At 38.8% G+C, this 22,995-nt stretch overlaps 1 protein-coding gene across 9 annotated transcripts in view; it reads right to left on the bottom strand.

The window, feature by feature from the left end:
* SLC4A10 (solute carrier family 4 member 10) overlaps positions 1-22,995 on the bottom strand; it is a 160,972-nt gene that overhangs the window by 83,743 nt on the left and 54,234 nt on the right. For all 9 annotated transcript variants that reach the window (XR_003258295.2, XR_003258301.2, XM_064514850.1 and 6 more), the window contains 2 exons: positions 20,349-20,430; positions 7,672-7,818 (listed from right to left, as the gene is read on the bottom strand). Coding sequence is in view for 7 of the 9 variants with exons in the window: in XM_064514850.1 (XP_064370920.1) it covers positions 7,672-7,818; positions 20,349-20,430 (229 nt within the window). In the remaining 2 variants the exon portion in view is untranslated. The remainder of the gene's footprint in view (positions 1-7,671; positions 7,819-20,348; positions 20,431-22,995) is intronic.

The following is a 22,995-nucleotide window of genomic DNA, read 5'->3' as shown; positions in this document are numbered from 1 at the left end:
GCTCTGGATATCTTTTTGCTACTGGTAACTTGTATTTGTGTCTGAAATTCGCAAAGCACAGCTTGATTTTCAGACACCAAGCTGGAAACCAAAAAAAAAATGTTGTCTGATTTAGAATATAATGATTTTATTTCAAGAACAAAAACGTAAGAATTAAACAATAGCAGCAGAATACAAAGAAAAAAATCAGTCCTCTCAATTTTATTTATAAAACTGATTTAACAGGATTACTCATGTGAGCAATACCAGATGAATTTCGCTTTTTATTCATAGGAATAGAAATACCAAATATGTCATAAATGCGTTGTATGGAAAATGAGTAATATGTGATTCAAAATCACTATGAAAGAATATTTCAGTTGCTGACTGTCAAACTGTGACAACTTAATCTCCAGTGTAAAGGTATAATATTTGCAAAATAGGAAACTCAATTTTTTCAAGGCTAGGAAAACAGAAATTGGCCTGAGTATTATTACCAGTCCTCTATGCCTACTTCAAGTACAACAGCCAGGGTAAAACAAAAAAAACCCAAAATCCTCATTTTATTACTGTTATTTCTGAAAATAAAATAAGAGTAACCTAGACTAAGCTAAAAAATAGGGTGGGACCAATATGCTTAATCATATTTCTATCACTGCCATTGCTTTCCATCAGAGCACAAAGAAATTAGAAGCAACATGGAACTAAGTTGCACAAAAAGCAGCTGATGACTCTCTCAAGTAACTGGCCTATGACCAGCTCAGGAAGCACTCGCGGACCAGCTGGGACCAGGAAGAAAGCAGCCTGGTACAGGGCAAGAGCAGGAGCACTGTCGACAACCACCAGTGCTTCCCTAATGAACTGCCTCAGTCAGAAAAAGTTGGAGCAGCTTTCTGTTTGCTGTGGCTGTGCCAGCCCACGGGAGCCTCCCAGACTCAGCACCACATCTGGGTTTCCCCGGGCTCACTGCTCTCACCGCCTGCGCAGCACTCGCACGGCACAGCCAAGGGATCGCCAATACCTCAAAACCACTGTGTGTGTGCTGCCCCACAGCCACGTGTGTGCTGCTCTCTCTGCCGAACCCAAAGCCCACTAGGGTTTTCTGAGCAAAACCTCTGAATTCCAGCGGCAAAAAAGTTGTACCTTCACTGCACCATCAAAAGGGTAAAAAATAAAAGAGCCAGTGCTAGCGCTGTTGTCAAAAGCATGAACTTGCACTGGGATTCAGTACTGCAGAAAGGACCTGACCGACGCACTGCTGTGCGTACTCTCACCATAAAGTCACTAACATCCCTACAGGAAAGGCAAGATAGGCGCATAGACACGCCAAAACAACAGAGCTGAAAGCCAGAACCGCTAGTAACCTAACTGCCAGGCGGCAACAGGAAAGGCTGCTCCCTGGAACGACACTGAATGCGGCAGGGAGGAACAGCGGCGCACACCGCCATCCTGCCTCACAAGCTGCGACTGGCACGTCCCCGTTTAACCGCCCCGGTACAACGCCACTCCTGGGTCAGGGCCGCTCCCCTGCTGCCGCAGGGAACACGGTGAACGCCAGACTTGGGGTGCAGCACAGAAAGCAGGATCACTCTCAGTCCCTCCACCTAATTTCGGCACAGGAAACAACCTGCTCCGCTCTGCCGTTCAGAGTGAAATACATCTCCTCCTCAGTGCGTGCTAGGATTTCTCCGGAGACCCCCTGCCCTGCCCTCAGGCAGAACTGTATGCAGTCTGCCCAATGCATACCACAAGCAGAAACACAGCCTTGCGTACGTATAAAATGTATCCCAAATTCTGTCCTCTGCTCTTGATAAAGTCCATACAGGGTATAAAAATGTCCCTCTGGTAACAGTTGCTCTAGTGGCTCCATTGTCACAACAGGATTTTGCATTTTTAAGTCTGCTGAAACCTGCTTCGGAGGTAAATATTAGCAGGCCAATATTTCTCATAGGAGCCACTAAAGGTAGTAGTAAAGACAGGCTATACAGAGGGTAGTGTGTAGTGAACTGCTTTAACAGCCCAAAGAAAAGAATTAAACCAGGTCCTTTTCAGGACAGCCCTATTTCATAATCCCCTTAAAAAAATCTTCATGATAGTAAGAGCACACACAAGATATAATAAGTAACACCAGGACAAGATAAGACTCTGAAAGGAGACCCAGTAAACACCAGTTCCCATGCTGCACAACCAGCTGCTGAGAGGCAAAGGCGTGCCTGGGCCAAAACTGGGCAGAAGATGATCAAAGGGGGGCCTCTACTGAGCTGAAAGGCAAAAGTCCAAACAGCAGTGGATGGAGGTGGGGGCGAGCCCACCTCAATCCCCTCCAAGGGGATTCAGCCAGTCTCTCAGTGAGAGCAGCGAAAGTGTGTCCATATGTTTTCCAGCTCAGGAAAACTTCCCAGCTTCTGGGTCACAGCCAGCATCCTACCAGGGTCCCCGCGTTATACTGGGGCATGACCGGGCACACGGGATTCCCCACTCCCTGGTTCCCAAGGGGTGGGTTGCAAAGTTTTTAGGGCAAGGATGCAGATTCTTGTATTTCGTAGATCATGGTTAAAGCTTTTTAGCGTGGCCTCCACGGAAAATGCAGAAAACTTGTTAAAAAAATTGTTAGTAGTTACCAGGATCTCTCTTACTGATGAGTTGTGTGCAGAGAATACAAAACCACCAATTTTTAGAATGCATAAATGAATATAACTTAAAATCTTTTCACTGTGAAGTTTTACCTGGAAAAATAGATAAAAGATGGCCCTTTCTCCTGTATGCCGGACATACAGAAAAGAGAACACCGTGCAGGGCACGGATACACCAAACACTTCTGAAAAGCCTTTAAAAAACGCGTGTTGGGAAAAAGTATTCCCTTCCTTGCTCCTCTGAAACTTTATCCCAATATGTATAATCTTGTTTTTTAGGTAACTCTGCATTTTCTACACATTAATTGCTTCCATTTATTCCTCTGTACACCTCAGGGCTATGACAAATAATCTTATCTTTAGGATCTGACAATAGGAACAATTCCCAAGCTTCATTTCTGTCCTTTTTGCTAGATTCTTGTACCTGCAGCTATGATACATTATTTTAATCCAGATTAACTGCAATCTGTTCCACAACTGCCTGGAGATTCATACTTCCCTCTGATTTCATCCTTCAGCAGACAAAGCCTATATTTAAGAGTAAGAGAATTCTCTTAACAATCATACTATTTACAAATAATTAGATTTTCCCCATTAACAGCCCACCACAGTTTGAGATTAGGTAGTGAATATAGTCACCTGGGTTCTTTGGTTATACTTTCTTCTAGCCCCTATTGTTCTTCTCCTCCGCTAACCAAGAGGAGTGTCCCCTGGCAAAGGTCTCCCATTGCAAATTCATTTTTTTCTTTGCATTACCCTCAGATAGCCTTTCCTGAAACACTGCATAAAGTCCTCTGCTAGACTCACCTTGGACAGGAAACTCCACGACTACTCAGCATCCCTTGCTCCCTCTGCTATCATGCGTTACACATTAAAGCCTCTTTAAAACTAGAGATTTATTAAAGTCAGATTTTTTAGAAAAACAAACCAAACCCTGCACAAGCCCCATTGCTCTCTAGTTCTAGAAAACACCACAGGAGGCTGCAAGCAAAGCCCAGTCCCACAGCTGCATTCACTTTACCAGCACAAAAGCTGTCCTTAACGACACACTGCAGACAGCTCAAACTCTCCTATTCCACACCGTTTTAAACAGAAATATAAATACATTTCAACTCCAAAGCGCTAGTACAAGAGACCTGTCTCACTGGTTACAGACAAAAACAGACATTGAAAACCACTGAAAACTGTCACTAAAATCCATGTGTGTACCAAGCAAGCGTAACCCTACCAGCTGAAGGGGAATCTGTGCCACACTTTCACAGCCACCATGAGCCCACCAGCTTGTGGCCCTGCGGCTCGCCGGTGCTGGCCCACGTGGCCATCCCAGCAAACGGCACTGAGGAGCCGCTCCAGGCTAGAAACAGGGAGTTTTGCCAGATTAGTTTCAGCTCAAATGAATTCCCTGATTTAACTCACTGAGCAGCCACAGTGCTTGCACCACCCCAAGGAAAGCTGTGGAGAAAGGTATGAGCAGAGCAGGGCCACTCTTATCAGGGACATTGCTAGTTTAAAAGAGCCATGAAACTGGAGACTGAATTACAACAGCAGTATCTTGGTTGGTAACAGTAGACTTCTTGAATAAAGCAAACAGCATTAATGCATTTTAGCTAGAGCAGGTAATTTCACTCTATTTCTTCTCTTCCACAAATTATTACACAAGATGGTGGCAAGCAAGATCTTGAAATCACTTAGCTTACATTTTTTGCTACTCAAAAAGACTCTCCATGACCAAGGCACGGAATCTGAAAACTGTACAATTCTAAAGGACATCATTATGACAAAATGGAAACACCTTGTACAACCTCATCCCACTAAGAGGCAACAGACAAGCAGCAAGGCACAAGTGTGAGAGAGAAGAAAAAAAGGGATTACCAGAAAGCTTCCAACTATGGGCATTACAATGAATACAGGTGTTTTCTAATCATGCTGATACACAGAAATTTGTTTAAAAATGAGCAGGAATTCAGTGGATAGGAATCAGGTGGGCAGCTCCCCCTTCTACGTGGGGCCCTGCGCAGCCTCGTGGCACGATGTGCACCATACCAGCTCTCTCAATGCAGGGACAACAGAGCAAGAGCTGCACCTAAGGATGCTTCACAGATGAAGTTATAAATTATACAGTTATAAATTATGACAAAAAATAATGTCTTATCCCATGCTTGGTTAACTGAGCAGTCTGGAGCACTTCATGTCTGAGTATTTCAGGCCTTTACTTGTTCTAGCATCTCTATTATTTAGTTGTTGCATCTTTGACTTTTAGAATATCTCCTTTCATACTTCATTGCTTCAAGACATTGTTAATTTATTCTCTTGTATCATAAAAATCCTCATTTAGTTTTCTGACTTACTTCAAAGCACTGTCTTCTATCAGCTGGTCTCTCATAGTGCTTATTTTCTCTATCTTTCTTCTTGCACCTGCTAGTTGCTGAAATCTTTTTTCTTCCCCTTCTCCCCTCCAATTACAAAGAATATGGCCTCTTTGTATTAAGCAGAAAGGCTTTAAAAGGGGTTTACATTGAGAGGGAGTTAAGCATTTCTGCATGTTCAGTTAAATCAGAATGATTCATAAAGTAAGGGACTATTTCAGATCTGCTCTCTTAAATAGCAGACTCCACGCTGTCGAGTTTGCCATCAAGAGTAGGAAGTGCACACAGTTTATTCATACTCCTTACAACACTGAGCACCGCTTATAATCTTGTGGTCATGCCACACAAGAGCTCAGAAGGGTTACTGAGGCTTAATGAATCCAGATTTAGTGAGGGAAGTAGGATATTTTTTGCTTCTTCACAGTAAGAAAAGCATAGGAAAATTATACTGTATATTCTCTCTATAGGTGATGCTTAGGCCAGGGCAACACAACAGGCTGCCTGAAACTCCTATAAGGAAACTCTCTAGAAAAAGCAAAGATGTGTATATAGACTACAATTAATCTCAGTATGATTTTGCCTGCCTGCTCTGACCACGCTTAACCCCTCTATGACTGTATAATTTTAAGATTTGCCTTCATAAGAAAATCCTGTTCACTGCTGTCCATGAGATGCCACCTTTCTGCTTGGGTGGATGTATGCCAAAGCTCAGTCATACTCTGGTTCTCTAGCCAAACTTCCAGGAGTCTGGATAGATGAGAAAAAAAAAATCCTCAAATTCTACTATTTAGACATAATTTCAGGGTGGAAAATTTGGGTATCTCCAAAGTTTTCTGAATGTTTGATAGGTCTGTCCTTGGCTCCTTTGGAATGATCACTGTCATCACTCAAGCATTTTAAAAAGTATCCTCAGCATTCTGGATCTGAAGAAGACTGTCCTGTTTCTGGCCTAGCCATTAATCTTGTCTGTCCTAGGCATTAGAAAAGGAATAATTTATGTGCCATGATCTACACATCTTTTAAGTGGTAATTATCATTCATTTATAAGTGAATATGTGACTTGAAACAATGCAGGCCTGCACTAATTTCAAACAAGTACACCTGTAGACAAGTGCTGGAAACATCAGCTTACACATGCACTTTAAAACCAATTTTAATATTACTGCTATTCCACTCTTGGAGCTCTCTTGAATAGAGGCTGTGATTCTCACTAACAGAAAATTGTGCTGAATAGTGCATTTGATCATGTGCACAAGCATCAAAGACTATAAAAGGACAGAATTGGCCAGCTCCATTTATTTTTACTTTTGACATTAGGAAGGATACAAGCCTAGGTTTCTAGAAGTTGAAAGAACAAAGTTTTCAGCAAAGATGTGTCACATATTGGCACCTAAATAAAACCAGATGACTCAACAGAAGACATAGCTTCATAGTTTAAGATATCTCACTTCTTGGCTAATGTAACTTTCAATTGTTTCTTTTTAATCTGACATTATATGTATATTTACATATTCCCTTTTGAAACTATTTTAATAATTTATGAACTCACTGTTCTTTTCCAAGAAACCAGTTTCAATATAGGTCCTCATATATTCTAAATACATTCCATGCAGAACCACCTCAGCCAATTTTTCCTTCAGTGTTCATTCTTCAAAACATATCTCATATCTACTAGGTTTGAAACACAGTTGGCTTTGTTGTGCTTTCTCAGTATAATCTACTGTGAAAGATTTAAGCATTTCAACTATTTACAATACAGTTAACTACGACCATTTATAATATACTTGCTCCAACGATTTCTACATACATAATACAGAATTCAGATTAAAACAGTCTTATAATTACTACTCTGTAACCTAAAATTACATTGGTCCTAATGATTTAAAAATATTCTTTTGTTGCACATTGACAAACGGTTTCCTACATATGCTTCCATTATACTTTCAGCACTTATAAGAGCATTGGATACAATTTCAGCACATGCCCTTTTTATTTTTGAACAGCAAGTAATATTCTCACATGGCCTGAGACAAAGCTTGACCAATCTATACATGACTACCCTTTTCTGCTCTTTGTAGTGTTTTTGAATTTAAAAATTGGAGCACTTCAGGAGGTTTTTTTTAATTTGTGAGGTTTGTTTATTAAAAGTTTTCTTCCTGTTTGCTCTCAAGTCCTCAGTCAGTGGACTAATCTCACAATGGCATATTACAGTATCATGTAAGGAAAAAGACAAACAGAATCTGGATCACAGTTCATATCTGATAAAACACTGCAGCTTCAGTGACATCAGCATTAGTACAAAACTAATTGTAAAGAACCACAGCTCCTCTGTGTTACATTTCAGAGACAAGTACTCCAGAGCCTTCCCCAAGCACTGCTGTGCCAATCAACAATATCAAGTACTTATCCCTGCTCTCGGTGGTAGCAGCAATCTGCCTTAATGTGAACACTCAAGGATGTCTCCTACAGCAGCAGGAGTTACTGTAAATTCCCACATATCCACTGCCACTGGCTGCTGCCGCTCAGCAGAGGAACCAGTCTTGGCTTTCCAGCAGCATTTGGGGAGGCTCTGGTGGCAGTTCCCCAAAGCCTCACTCCTAAGAGTGTCCAAAGCTTAAGAGGAGGACAGAGTGTGCGTAGCCATACTGATGTTTACTATTAAGAGATCTCTGCAAAAATAGAATTTATCTTACCAAAAGGAGGGGACTCTCGCCCATCTTCTAATCCTGAATCTCGCTCTCTGTCTCTCTTTCTGTGTTTATGTCCACGGTGCCTATGACGTCGGTGACTTTTTCTTCCACCCAATGGCACGTGAACTCCAATGAACAATGTTCGGTGGCCTATAAAGAAAGTTACCTGTTTAAAAGGGACCGTGGCAAAATAATAGTAATATTGACAACTGTAGCAACATTAGTGATGTAATAATTACTATAATAGTAGAAATATTATTATTACATTAATAGTAGTAACATACTTATTATAATATTAATGGTGATGTAGTGTCACAGATGTACAGCCTCCTGATACAGAAGAAAATGCCACTATTGAAGTTGACATAATGAAGTGCCAGATTTTTTTAATTCAAATTTGCATCTCTACGTATGAACTTTGTACAAAGCCAGACAGGTATTCTGTGAAGTGTCCTCCAGACTAGTAGGAAGAAACACATGGATCTCTTTGCACAAAACATTTGGTAAAGTTACTGTTTGTTTTGTGCGTGCAGGAACTTTACAAAACTCAAAGCTATTTATGAGCCAAACCTGAACAGAATTATTGTGGGAAATTCACTGATGTAAAAAAAAAAACCAAAAACCAAAAACCAAAGCCCCCAAAATAATAAAACACTATGAAAACTAGACTGCAAAATCCCTATAGAACTTTATGTGCCTGAATCATAAGTAGATAGCTGGTACCTTAGAGAATTTTCATTTTTTCTGCTATTTCATTTAAAAAAATAAGTAAGAGGCACACATTGCCACGCTAACTTCCATCTTTGGCCCTTTGAGCCTGAGGAATTTTATGTTGCTGATCAAGCCCCAAAGATTTAGCTCTCTTAGCTATGTGGGCTAACAGGATCAGAGCACAGTAAAGCAGGCAGAAGGGGGAGAGCACTGGGGAAATGTACAGAAAGTAACACGAAACAGAACGAATGGGAAAGGGATCATGACTCACTATGCACAGGTCTCCTACATTTACTCAGCAGAAACACATATTCCAGATTACTCATCTCGAATAACATTTATTTTCTCCTTGAAATGAACGTGACACAGCTAGTGGATAATTGCTGCCTTGCTGTAATCATTCAGCAGTGTCAATCATCTAAAAAAGGTCAAGAACATTAAGCTAAGGTAGCACGTGATCTCTAATCCCATGGAGTCTCCAGCAGGGGCAGAAAACACAGCAAGGCAGCATTTGTCACAATACATCAAAGAAATTCTAGGCTGACAGGAATTCTCTGCAGAGGCAGAACTAAAAAAGCTGGAGAAAAGGCTCTGGACACACACTAATTTATTTCGTTAACTTTGATTCATGTAGAGGAGGCCACAAAGCAGAGACATCAACTTTATGGAGCCTACTCTCCTATATTCAGATTTTCTGAAGCAAAAACCATGAGTTGAAAAATACTACTTTTTTAGATATTTCTTTCTCTCTCCTGATTATGTTTAACTCAAGAAATGATTTAAAGAGAACTGCTGCCTTTGATGCATTTCAAATGTATTGCAATCAGTGGTGCATGAAACAAGGACGAATATGTGCCGTAAAAAGAATTCATTAAAAAGATACTGAAGCACATCAGTAATGCATTACTCAACACTTCCTTGAGTAGAAAAAAAATGAGAACAACATTTTAAAAGGAATGGAGCTATCCTCCCTAAGACTTTAATCATTCCCAGAGGTGCAAATAGATTAATTTAGTAATTTAATAAATTCCTGCTGCTTTGTGCTGCAGTGGGCACGCTTATCCTAGTTTTGTGCCACTTCCATGTTCGGGCTGTATCTGAGTCAGGAAGTTCAGATGCAGGTTCACACTTCGCTGCATTTCCAGGGTTCTGAAACCAGAGCCCGAGCCCAGGCTGTTCTCTATTCTTAAACTGGGAAATAGGCCCTAAAATGCCCAGTGTCTGCATGACACAAGAATTTTCTCTGTACAGATAAGAATCGGTTCACACTGAAGAGAAATCAGCAATCTGGAAACTGAGAAGGATAACCAGGAACAAGCAAAATGAATTTTATTCCTTCTGTATGAATCTACTGAGGTCAGAGCTCTACCAAGGTGTAATTTCAATTTCAATGCATAGGGGAATCAATGGCCTTGTAATGAGACTCAGGGCAAATAAGAGGAATAAGAAAATTCATAGAGAAAACATAATAGTTTTCTACAGGAAAGTGACAGAGCAAAAAGCAAAAGTGAAAAATCTGAGCAAAGAGTTAAGAAATTCTGGTTTATTAAAGGAGCACAACTACAGAGCAGAAAAAGACCAGCTGGGAACAAAAGAAAAATTAATGAATTCTAAATTGCTGGCAAAATGACAGTGAATCACAGAAGCAAGAAAGAAAAGACAGGAGAGAAAAAAAAAATCAAAGGACTAAAATGACCTTACTTCAAGTAAACTTTTGATGGTAAAGATGATAAATTAATGACCGGAATGTAAGCTTCCTTTTTCTTTACAAGTTAACTTTTAAAGAACAGTTTGGCAGCAAGATCTGCACATCACACACGAGCCCAGGATGCCAACCAGGAGGCCTCCTTGCAAGCTCCAGCATACAACAGGGCAGAAACACAGCACTTGCTCCGACAGGTGATTTCTTGCAGCCTTACTCTGGAGAGGGGCATCCACACCTGCTCCAGTGAAGTTCTTTGATAGACTGTTTCCCTAAAGACTTACATTATCTGAACATGAGAATAATTTGAAGATGAGACCGCGAGTCCCAACAATCAGCTGGACGCTGACATTTTCATGTTGTGCAAAAAAGCAGCAATTTGAAGGTTTCTGTCTAAGCATAACACAAATAAATACAGCTTGTGGACAGCTCCTTGATATCACTGAAGTCTATGGGAAAATTCCAACAGACACCAAAGGCAGCACATTTCCTCCCCATAAACGGAAAACTGGGTAAAAAGACCTATTTTTACATATATTTTTATACTTTCAATAACTATATTTATTACAAGATCTAGGTCACAATAAATAAATTATCAAAAAAGGAAAGGAACATACAACGTAATTTAAATTTGGCTGAAGCCAAGCACAGAATACCCAATAGGACTCCGATCTTTCCTCACAGTTTATAACTAATTGGATAAGGGCATTTATTTCATTAATCTTTAAAAGCTAGATCCAAGGTTTTTGTGTGTTTTATTATTTACTTCACTAGGATGCCAACTAAAAAGTGCCTGAATATGTTTAAATACTGTAAAATAATTCTGCTCTACTGTATGTTTGCATAGCACCTACCTCAAATAGATCATGATTTCTGATTTTACTAGCATAGGGTTACATAGGCACTGCAGTACAGGTAATAACAACTGCAAGTTACATCGGTATATAAACTGGAGACACCAACCACAATCTAACAACCATTCTTCTACAGAACACGAACACACTTTCAAGAGCTCAGCATAACAAAAATTGATTGATAACTTTTTTAAGACAAATCTTCAAAGTATCATGTTGGGCAAACCTTTTAGAGTCACCATGTACTATGAAGTCCCATCAACTGAAAAAGGACCAAGTTGTTAGTCAAAAATCTACATAAGTATTGATGTTTTATACCATGTTTATATCCATGTTTACAAAATAGATTTTTTTCAAGACTTTTTTGATATCCTGAATTTTTTGGATGGCTGTGATTCCTTGCAACAAAATGACATCAGCCAAAGTGGTCAATTATAATTTATTTTATTATTGTTATTATTGTTGTTGCTGCTGTTGTATTTAGTTAGCTTGGTTTGCTTCCCCCCTTCTTGTGGGAACTCTCCTGTGATCGACCCTCACACATTCCTTTTCTAAAATTTTTCAACCTAAGAAATGAAAAATATCTTTTTATTCTCTGCCTTTCAATCAAGGACTATCACTGATATGTTCTAAGGTATTTTGTGCATGCATGCACAGATATATGCACATTGTCAGGTTCATGGAAATATAAGACACACTATGCACATGCACCTTTGTGGGTTTGGACATAGTTAAGAATTTGGCCAATGTTGTTTCTCAGAATAAACAGTAACTCTAATAGAAAAGGATGTCTGCTATTAATGCTTACTTTAAAAATAATTAAAGAATTTATATACAGAGAGACCTTTCCATAGTTATGTTATAAATTAAAAATCAGAATTAATTTGGATATCAGTGAGCCATATAATTTATCTGGACTTCCTGAGCTTTTTCAGTTACCCTTACATTGACCTCAATAGAGTTTTATCAAGAAAAGACTGAGCAAATACATCAGTATACCAAGATTATTTAAAATCTGAAAGCTTAATTAAAAAAAACCCAATAGACTAAATTGATCTGCTCTGCAATGTCACCTCTACCCAGCGCTACAAATCCAGTGTTAAATTCTATACATTGAAAAGAAGAGAAGGTTCTTAATCAGGTTGCACATGGCTGGGAACAAAATTCAAAATATATTGTTAGTTTAAATCTATGCATTGACAGTGTAAGAGGCTTTGGCCCCTTGCGGTTTACCTTTGAAGTATTAAAACAACTTTTAAGTAAAAATATTTTAAGGATCAAAGAAATAATTGTCCTTGCTATAAAGTGCTCTTTTTAATCTTTACAGGATTAAATCTATAGAAATCTAATTATATTACAAAAGATTTAAAAGGGATCTTGTTAATTATATTTAATTTTCAAACCAATGAAAGTATATGTAAAATCAGGATTTCCCCTAAATTTTTAAGCAAAAGGATTTTGTGCTGTAAATATCACAAGACAGAATCACTAGGTTGAGGTACAAACTCTTTGCCACAGAAAAGACACATACAAAATAAATATCATTAATGTGAAAAAAACTAGTGGAGACATTTCTCAGGATAAAATATAAGTAGAAGGGTTTGGGGGGGTTCTTTAATTCTGAAGAAGTAATTTTTCTTTCCACTTTCATAAGAACCAAAGAGCAATTTAACCATCTATAAAGGCAACTTCAGAACTGCAAGCAACATTTTCCTTTAAAATGACAGATGTAAAATCTAAAAACGGGTTTTCAAAACCTGGCATTCTGGGTCTTCAAAATAGAAGCTAGACCCAGGCCACCTATCTTATTCATGAAAGAAGTGGAAAGAAATAAAAAAAACTAGTGGGATTTCAAAAGCTTTAAAAACACATATCCCATTACAATTTATGGGGTTTGATTGCCTGCCTCCCTCCCTTAAGGGCTTTTGGAGCTACAGTCGGCGTCCCATTACAATGGTCTGAATGGATCTAACACTGCACGGGAGAACGGAAATGGAGAGAAAGGAATTGTAAACATATCCCTTAATTTAGAAAAACTTACAAAAGATCTTTATAATCAAATGCTGACAGTACAACCATTTTTGCTCCTGTGTTTGAGAGGGGTAGGGGAGGCACAGGTTTGACACAGAGCACACCCACTCAGTAAAGGAGCACACGCACGTAGCATCTTTCTCCATCAACAGAGGGTACAAGGGCCTCCTTTTTACAATCCGCATTTGAGACACAAGCCTTTACTTTCTGAGCTCCTTAGTGAACCTGCCACATTGGTGGCTATTGCATAAAAAGGGACTGTCCAGGATCTGACTCTCCACAAGCTTCAGGTGCTCATGGTAAATCTTCAAGCCTTCCTGTGCTTGCTTCCACAAGAGAGGCTTTGTACCTGCCTTGGGCCCCGCTGAGACCTGGGCGTTCAGGTCCCTGCTCGCAGGCGTGACGGCTGGGGGCAGAGAGGCAAACAGATGGCTCTTGAAACATCTCCAGAAAGAGAGCAGACGCAGGCTCTTGTAACCTACTAAGGAAACACACTGCAAAGTCAAGATGCCTTAAGAGAGAATGCTCTGCCAGTGGTTCGAGCCAAGTATCTCTGTCCCAAAGGGCTGCTGAATGCCGTGGGACTGGAGAGGGGTGTCAACCTCTTCTGCAAAACAGTCACTGCCTTGAAGTCTCTTCAGTGTTAGGCACTGCCAGTTAAAGCTGAACTAAATGCAATTTTCCAGGCTCGGAAAAATGAAGAGCGAGGTAGAGACAGAAAACTAGCTGTCCATGAAGAGTTAAAAAAAAAAAAAAAAAAAAAGTTTTCCGTATAGGAGAAAAAGTAATTATGGTGAATTGTGTAGGAGTTGAGAGTACATGACTCATTATTCGTTATTGTAGTGCAGCAGGGAAGCAGAGCTAAGAAGAATGCAGAAAAGACAAAGGCAATGCTTCCTAAACCAACAATTTACATAGCTGGTTGTGGATATGGTTTGCTCAAGGCACATTTCCCCCCCTTTTACTGCCATGCTATAATTTGTGAGGAACTGACTGAAAAGTCTTCACAAATTGTTAGGCCATACCTGAAATACACATGAAGGTTGAGGTACATACCTCATATGTGAGGATGGAGTTCATCAGTAATTATACAGAAAACTTACAAACCATACATCCCTGGCCCAAAAAAGCATCTGAGGACAGTGTTCAGGATTCAGTAATATGGAGCGAAAGAGTGTCTCACTGAAGTCACTAAAGTTAAGGACCTTTTAAAAAGCACTAATGGATCACTGCACTCCCAACAAACCTGTCCCTTTAACAAACTACTTTTCCAAGTTGTGGCTGGACCAAAAATACCTTTTTAACTGTACTTATGTTCCTTCCCTATTTTCCTATGTTGCTCCAAAGGAGTCAAAAGTGTTGTCTGCCCTGCCTTGTTACAAGATCAAGTCTTAACCCTGCCAGACAATAGAAAAAAGTCAGCAGATCCTGTCCGCCACACGAGCACTGTTCCCTGGTGTAAAGGGAAGCTGTGTTTATCGGAGGGAAGAAATTGACCTATATTTCTAAATTAGCAACAAGCAAAAAGAAAAAAAAAAATGCAAACTCAGTACTAGCACAACCCTAATGTTAAAAACTGAACATTTCCACCTTCCGATACTGCAGTTTTGTCAAGCACGTTGTGCAACTTTCACTAAATTGGCAAGTAGTTGGGTAAAAAATGGGTTTTAATAACAGAATATGAAAATGCCACTGAAATAATTTGTGGGTAAAGTGTCAAGTTACCATCATGACCCACAACATTATACAAAGCAAGTTTAGAATACAACAAATTAGCCTCCTTCTCTGCTCACATATCTTCCATGAACACAGCTAACATATTATTATGAAATTCGTTGTTTTATGCCAATTTCATCTATCAGAATTTCACAGGGTGAAATATATGCAAATACTGGTCCCCACAAATATTGATAAGGTTTTGTTTCAGTAAAGGTCAGAGCAAAGCCAAACTCCAAAACCTAAAGCTTCTGATGAACAAAAGACTGTGGCTCTCAGCCAGCGCTGTATGATAACTTGTATGCTTTCATTATTCTTCACATGAACTTTCAAAGCAATTTTGCCAAAATGTCCAGTGTAATTATTCAAAAATCTTCAAGGCGAATTACTTTCCCACAAACAGGGAACAACTGGGAAACAAGAGGAGACCCAAGCAAAGGAACCAAACCAAGACATTGCCAAGGCAGGAGTGCAAGCAGAGCTCAGAAGAAAACAGTAAGCGAGATCTCAAGGAATATTAGGAGACATAGGTAAAAGCAGACAAAACTAGATGAGAGGCGCTACCAAAGGATGTACCTTGGAAATGACAAGGGGAACAGCATGTAATACTTGCTAGGCAACAAAATGAAAGAATTCTGTGCTTGTAAAGCCAAAATGGCTCTTTTTAGGAGAGCTACTCATAGCAAGCTACAGCTGTACAGCTACATCCAGCATTCCCAGCACAGACTAACACGGATCTCTTTCAGACGCTTTCCTTCTACAGCTTATCCTCTGCTCCTCCAAGTTGAACAAGCACCATCGCAGAGAGCACGAGGCAGCTCAGCACAAACATCAGGATGAATGTGGCACCCAAGGGAAGCAGTGGCAAGGAGGCCTGGAGCGCGGGATCTGCACTGACAGGGCTAACAAATTATCCGAGTTGGCAGTAGCTTCCTGGCAGCCACGGGGAGGGGAGGCCTTGATCGATGTTCCTATCTGGCCAAGCAGAATTGGTAGCTCACTTGCTTCTATGTGGGGGCAAGGCTGAGGCGAGGCCAACAGCTTAATCTGATTAATGTTCCTTCAGTCCTGTGAGCTAGTATAGGAGCTAGGTTTTAATAATTTTCAGGTAAATAATATCAATGGAAGACAGACATGCAGTTATGTAATTTCTGTAGAACTGTCTAGTCTCTCAGACTGAAAAACCTGCTTCGTTATCTATTCTGGAGCAACTCTGTTTTTCACTAAATAGGATATGGACATTAGAGTTCAATCAAAGTGAGTTTTTCATATATGAACACTAACTGTATATAATTAATATTTCATGAAAATTTTTAATTTAGTGTGAAAACTATAACAAATCTACAATGAAATAACCATTTTAAAAAGAGAATACTGAAAGACTTAGAAATTTCCTTTTTTTTGTCAGCAAGATACCTACTATCAAAATTAATCTTCATGTATGTTGTTAAACACAAAGCTTCTCTACAAGCACACTAAAATTACAAATTATTTTTTAGTATGTTAAGGTTAAATCCTCAGCTTCTGCATCATAGTTTGTGTTGTACCAGTCACATTTTTATTTTTAATCTAGTTTGAAGTCTTCTGTGACTTTCACTTAACCAGTCTACGTAATCTAAATTTTGTCACAGGTGTCAGAATGCATATGCTGATGTACACTGTTTCCTATACCGGGTATGGTGTTTTATGTGCCTTGAGAGGCATGAAAGAATACAATGCCTGACTTGACTTCCCAGGAGAAGAATTTTTCCCATAGCACTTATGTAGAGAAAATGTATGAAACAGAAGAGGCTTGGGCAAAATCTTGACTTTTCTGAATCAATGACTGTGTTGCCATTGCTTCCACAGAGCCAGAATTCATCCTTGATTCCCTCCTGGACCTCCACCTAACAGTGCCAGCTATCTCCTTATCAAACCAGGCCATGGTAATACCCAAAACTACTCCAAGGCCATTCTGCAATCTTTCCTCCAGGATCCAGGACCAAGATCTGGCAGCTGACCACCACTAGTGAGAACTGTCATGGAAAAGCATTTTCACCCTCAGCTGCTATGCTGATACAGCAGGTATAAACGAAAACCTTAGTCCGAGTACACTTAGTGTCGTTCCTTCTGCACATCTGTATCATCCAAAGGTCTCGGCACGTGATCTGAGAGCTTCTGAGGGCTCCAGACATTTATAGACAAATCCAAATACTTTTAATTTTCGAGGGAAACACAAAATACATGTATCTGTTTTGTCAGAAAACTGTTACTACTGAATGGAGTTCATTGAAGCAACAGCAGACAGCCAGAGATAACAACCAGGAGTAAGCTGTCTAAGTGCAATTATCTACTGTTGTGCACATCTGTTTATGAACACAGGCCTACCTACCCCAGCAGGGGTAAGCGTAGGGCCTATTCTTTTACACTCAAATACATCAGTATTCAGAATCAGTGCGTAATTCTCCCTTAAGAATTCCACCATTGAGCAAAACAAGAGCATATTTATTTCAGTGCAAATATTGTCTGTATATACACTGAAAGACAACATGCAAAATATTTTACTGTAACCAAAGGAGCTAGACTGCTTGTTCTGCTTTTAGGAATGATTTCCCTCTCCCTTCATTAATGCAACAGTCAGACAAATGATCTGTCCTGTGTTAGTGACTGATCTCGATCTTATGACTTAGTAAAATGAATTAGGTGGAAAAATCATTCATGCTGAAAATACAAATGCCAAAGCTTTGCATGCAATCCACTTCTGAGGTGCCACAAAACTTAAATAAAAACAAGCAATTTCAAGTATATATTGTAGGTATCATCTCCGGCATTAAGACGAGCACCACATCTTTTCTGCTCCCATTACAAAGTACTGCAATTCGTGTCCTGTCTCCCAAAATTTTTACCATACTATTCAAGGAAAGAAAATACCGATTCAGAGAGACTGAGGCAAAATTCTGGTCTTGCAGAGGCCCTACTGGGCAGTATTAATCATCGTGATATTTTCATGCTTTCAACAAGGCACATACTTGCAATATGTTTGCACAACGGCTACCCCAAAATATGCAAATACAAATATTTGCTGGTCTAAGAAATATCAATAGAAAATTTTAGTACAGATTTAAATCAGTATTTCTGACATTTGAATGCTGAGAGTCTAAAATTAAACAATAGAAAAAAATTACAATTTTAAGATATGTTTAATTAAAAAAAATGAATACCAAATTTCAGATTAAAACAACAACACTTAGTTCTTCATAAAAGCTGCAGCTTTTGAAATGGTTCCAATATGGTGTTGTACAAACTTTAACCCTGTCAGCACTAGTCTTTGCTATAATATTCAGTAACTCGTTATTTACATTTTTAAAACGTAACCTCAATCAAATGTCTGTCAAAGAGCTAATTACATAACATATTAATTAGCTAATTATATGATTTTTACTAAGCTATGCAATTAGCACCTGCTTACATAATTTCATATTTTATAGCTGAAACCTGTTACGTAATTAGGAAAAAGGTAAATTTTCAGCAGAACTCATCACAATGTACACTGGATAAGAATAAGATGGTGACATGTGTCTGAGTCATATCCATTGTTTCCAGATGGAAAAGTGCCTAGATGTGCTGTGAAACAAATGGACATGCTATGAAGAGAAACTGGATTATTAAAATTTACAATCTCTTCAAACCTTTTTATGTTACTCGGTATTTCTAGATGCAGCAATTATATATTTAAAGATACTAATCTGATCTTAGAGTGGACAAGAAATTTATCTGAGAAAGCTAACTGTGTAAGAGTAATTGTTCTCTTAGAATATGATGAAATACTGTGATTTTGTTTTAAAGAAAAGTAGACTCACTGGCTAATTACAGGATTTTTCAGTGTTCCAAATAATTAAAATTGATGGAAAGACTGGGCAGGAGAGGGGATCACTGCAATATTCTGATTTCTATTTGATAATGTCATCCTAGGAGCAGTTTTTTAAAAGAAAATTTTCAGTAATGTTTCACAGGAGCAACTCTACACATATAGGATGATAGGGAAAAGTTATAATTACATACAGTTTTAAAAATAACAGTTGTTAAAATTATTAAATGGGTTGTGGGGTTTCATGTAGTCACATGGTGAACATCATAATAATTCTGTTTACCATAAAGCTTGAGCTTACCCATATGACTGAGCTTAAAAGAGGTCATTCTCCAGAAAGTTGCTCATTTTTAAAGTACCTCCTTACTATGTAAACGACTCAGCAAAAGGACATATTTCTCGGTAGAATCCCCCACAAATAACTGTGCTTCACAGAGATGGGAAGGTAGATGGCCTGGTTCTACCAGGTGGTTCTCTAAAGACACCAGATACAATGGTTTTACACTGTCCAAAGATATGATAAAGTGACTAAAGACTACAGAAGACAAAGAGCAAGATTCAAGAGAGTTTTGCGTGCCTAAATCCAAAATTGTGATCACCAACCTAATACACTGGCAGCCATTTACCCCGGAGACATCAAAATCCTGGAAACTTTGAAATACACCTTTGCATGTGCTCAGAATTGCCCCAGACTGAGCAGAGGGGCACCTAGCTCACACGCACTACATCGTGTGACATTTCAGATTCTTCTGTGAGAGCCTATCTCATATAGACCAACACAGCTAAGCCCCTTTCAAAATGCTTTTTAAATCACTGTGGAGGAAAACAATAATGTTGTGTATCATGCTGATGTTCACAGGAAATCATCAACCCCACCACCAAGCAGCAAAGAACACTAAATTCATATAGAGAAAAAACAACATAAATCATAATGACCAACTGAAGTAATCAATGGCACCCATTTAGAAAGCTCAGGTTCAAGGATGGAGATACCTCTCTTCAGACCTGAGGCAGGTAACTCTTCAGATGTAGGATGTTAAAGGACACCGCAGATCTCAGTATTCCTTATTGGCTAGTTCATGTGCCTCCATGTGGCAAAGAGAAAAAACTTTCCATGTGTCACCACAAGAAGCTAACAATTAAAATCAGCAAGTCCCAGTCTCAGGGATGGGATATCTTATGTACAACAGAAATTCAAGTTTCATCCAGTAATAATGACTTAGGGGTCATATTGCAAGAGTGTAAGCACAGCTGTAACCAGAATAAGGTTTGGATGTACTAGACAAACTAAATGTGAGTCTTTCAGGGACTGAGTTACTAGGCCAATATCATAAAACAGTTCGCACATTTGTGAATTGCTTTCTTCTACAGGGTGATGTTATATGGTTTTTTGCAGAATATATCATTAAGTATCTCTCCAATTTGTGATATTCCAAAATGCTTTTGTTCAGTGGGAGATGTGGATATGCAACTATCAAGTGTAGAGATGGCTACAAATACTTAATCATCAGTCTTGCTTGCATTTACATATTTGAAAATTAAAGGTAAAAGGATTTCCTATCTGAAGTCATACATTTGTGTTTGCCGGACTTGATTTCAGGAAATTAAGTAAAAAACTGGCAACACCCCACTATCATCTCTATGTAAGCACTGCTGTGCAAAATATATAATATTTCTCTTTTTAGAATAACTGATGAGATGTTACTTTCATCTCTGCTTCTTCATCCCTGCTCAACTCTGTAAGTTTACACATTAAAACTTGGTTTTAGTCCTTTCAGAAGAAAGAGTCAATATAAGGCACAGAAAAATAATCCCTCACCTTCCAAATCTTCCTTTTCAAAATGCGTTTTGAGAATGGAACGAGTTCCACCTCTATCCACAACAGCCTCTTCATCATTTCTCTGCAAAACAGGAAAAAAAGACAGGTAAGCTGCTTCTCATTTGGAAACTATTGACAAGATTGAAAAACACTATGAAACAAAAATAAGTTTACTCTTTATTTATTTACTCTTCAGAAATTAAAAAAAAATCTCATTTTCCTTATTATAATCTATTCCTTACAAGAGAATTTTTACTGCCTTGTGATTACAGCTGACTTTGACGTGAAGAAGCAATTTCTTCTGTTAAATCCTACAGGATGATGAGTAAACTCTGGCTATTGGGAACTAAGAAAAACATGAGCCAATAAAACAATGAAAGAGATGAGATAAGAAATATGTGACTGAGGCAGCTTTTTTGTGTGCTCTTGAAGAAAGAGATTGTACTTTTTTTTGTCTCTAGAGCAGGCTATATCCAGAGCTATATGCAGAATTCCCAAACTATTAGCACTTGCACTCTTTATACTTTGGTAAAGCTAGAGAATGCTACTCGCAGTAACCATATGATGAGAAAGAAAATATTAATAGCATAAAAACACCTGGCTTCACTTATTGATGAGCTGCAAAGCTTTTGCTTTTCTTTACAAGCACAGAGCTGTAGTTACAATGAAAGCAGACAGCATAGTCTAATAGTGCAACACAGAAAAGCTATTCTCTTTTAGTAACATATTTTATGTTTGATTTTATTCTGTAGCCATATATGCACTTTAACAGCATAAGAAAGGAATACCTTCATTCTCCACTGTACAGTACACATACTATGTGCTGAAATGCTTTATTGTGATCAGGCTAAAAAAGCTAGAGAAATTAGTGACTTTCAGCCATTTCAGACATAAAAATAGTCATGATTCCATGAATACAAAATATTTTTGGAGTTCAGCCATAAGGCACTGGATGCAGTGCTAAACCAAATATTGGCTTCACTATGAGTGCAACATCACTGATTGTAAAAAAACAAAAAAAACCCCATTTGCTAAATGCAGCCTACCTTTCACATAGAAGAGATTGAGAGTGGTTTTCAGTGAATGAGAAGAAATAAAAAGGATGAATTACACAAAAGCATCAACTAATACACCATGAATATACATTTACTTGATATTAGTGGAGGGGTTTTAGTAAGTGATATTATAACTAAACTTGCCTGATTTCAATATATCAAATTGGTATCTTAATGAAAGTCTGAAGCAAGGGGATTAGAGTACCAGCATTACATGCTAAATATAAACCTATACATAGAATGCAATGGAACATAACGAGAAATTACAGCACATGAGCACCTCTCCTTAAAGAGCAGATTCCCCAGGCAAAAAGATTCACATCTAGATCTATCATGTATTCTGGATCTAAGTTTTTGTTTCAGACTCCTCTCTGTCTTAAAAATAGCTGTCATACTGTAGCTATCTTACATAGAAAAGTCCTAGGAATGTGTCAGCACCAAGCATCTGGGCTGTTAAAGAAAGAAAGAGAGAGAGAGAGAAAGATTGAGAGAGAGCATTACAGTGTCTTTATTAGAGCTTTGGATCAGAGAGTAGCAAGTAACACAAATCTGACAATGAGAAAAGGCCTTGTACTGAAAGTGTTATGTCTTTTAATAATTTAGAATTAGTTAGCAATCTACCACGATGCACCAGAACAGTATAATACTGCACAAACCATTTGATCATCTCAGATAAAATTAATCCATTATTTTAAGCAGTAGGACATGACTGGGTGTGTGTGGAACGATGCCATGGCCCTGGGTGAATGGTTAGGCTGGATGCCAAAGGCCAAGTATTACAACCATGTCAGAAGTAGTGCTCTTCTAGCATAAGTCATAGCCAACAGCATTTTACTGATCCTGAAATGGCCTTATGGAAGCAATGTTAGGGGAAATTCTGTAATGGAGAAAATATTAAAATGCTGGACACTTCGAAGCCTTTACAGATCTTCTAAGTAAACTAAATAAAAACTAGATCATTAATATTTATCAAAATATGCTCATACACTTTGACTTCTCCTTTCCCATGTGTTTGATTTTCAGCTTTTGGCAATCATCATCTTCCCTGCCTCCTCTTCCTGTAATGTCACAGCAAGTCTCAGCCTTGCCTCACTCTCAGAAGTGGGTTTCTTCCATTAACATTACAGGGGAAAAAACAGCTTAATTGGGAGTTTTGTGTTCTAGCCAATTCATGTGTCAAACTCTGAGCAAGGTCCAATTAAACAGGCCTTGCACTGTACACTCTCACTTCCCAGGGAGCAGCATGAAAGCCACCTTGCATTTACCAGTACAAGAGTCACCCTGCTTTTAGTCTGGAACTAATTTCTGTGATTCCTGTACTGCCTCCTTGGAGGAGGGGACAAGGGAGGGAAGGGCTGGCTAGTAGTTTATCACAATTAGGTCTTAACCTCAGTTGGAGGTAAGTACTATAGCAACACAAATAATAGTGGCAAATCCTCTCCACTTTCACATGATGATTAGAGACTAGAAAAATCCATTTCACTTGGTAATCCTCTGGTTTTTATTAGCATGTCAGGAAAACTGTGGAAATTATTATTTTTAGGTGTTGAAACAAATGACAGTTTGAAACAGAAAATATAGGCAAGAATAAC

The sequence above is a fragment of the Dromaius novaehollandiae genome, chromosome 7 (genome assembly GCF_036370855.1).
Source record: "Dromaius novaehollandiae isolate bDroNov1 chromosome 7, bDroNov1.hap1, whole genome shotgun sequence".
NCBI lineage: Eukaryota > Metazoa > Chordata > Aves > Casuariiformes > Dromaiidae > Dromaius > Dromaius novaehollandiae.
This window is presented reverse-complemented; position numbering and strand designations above follow the sequence as displayed.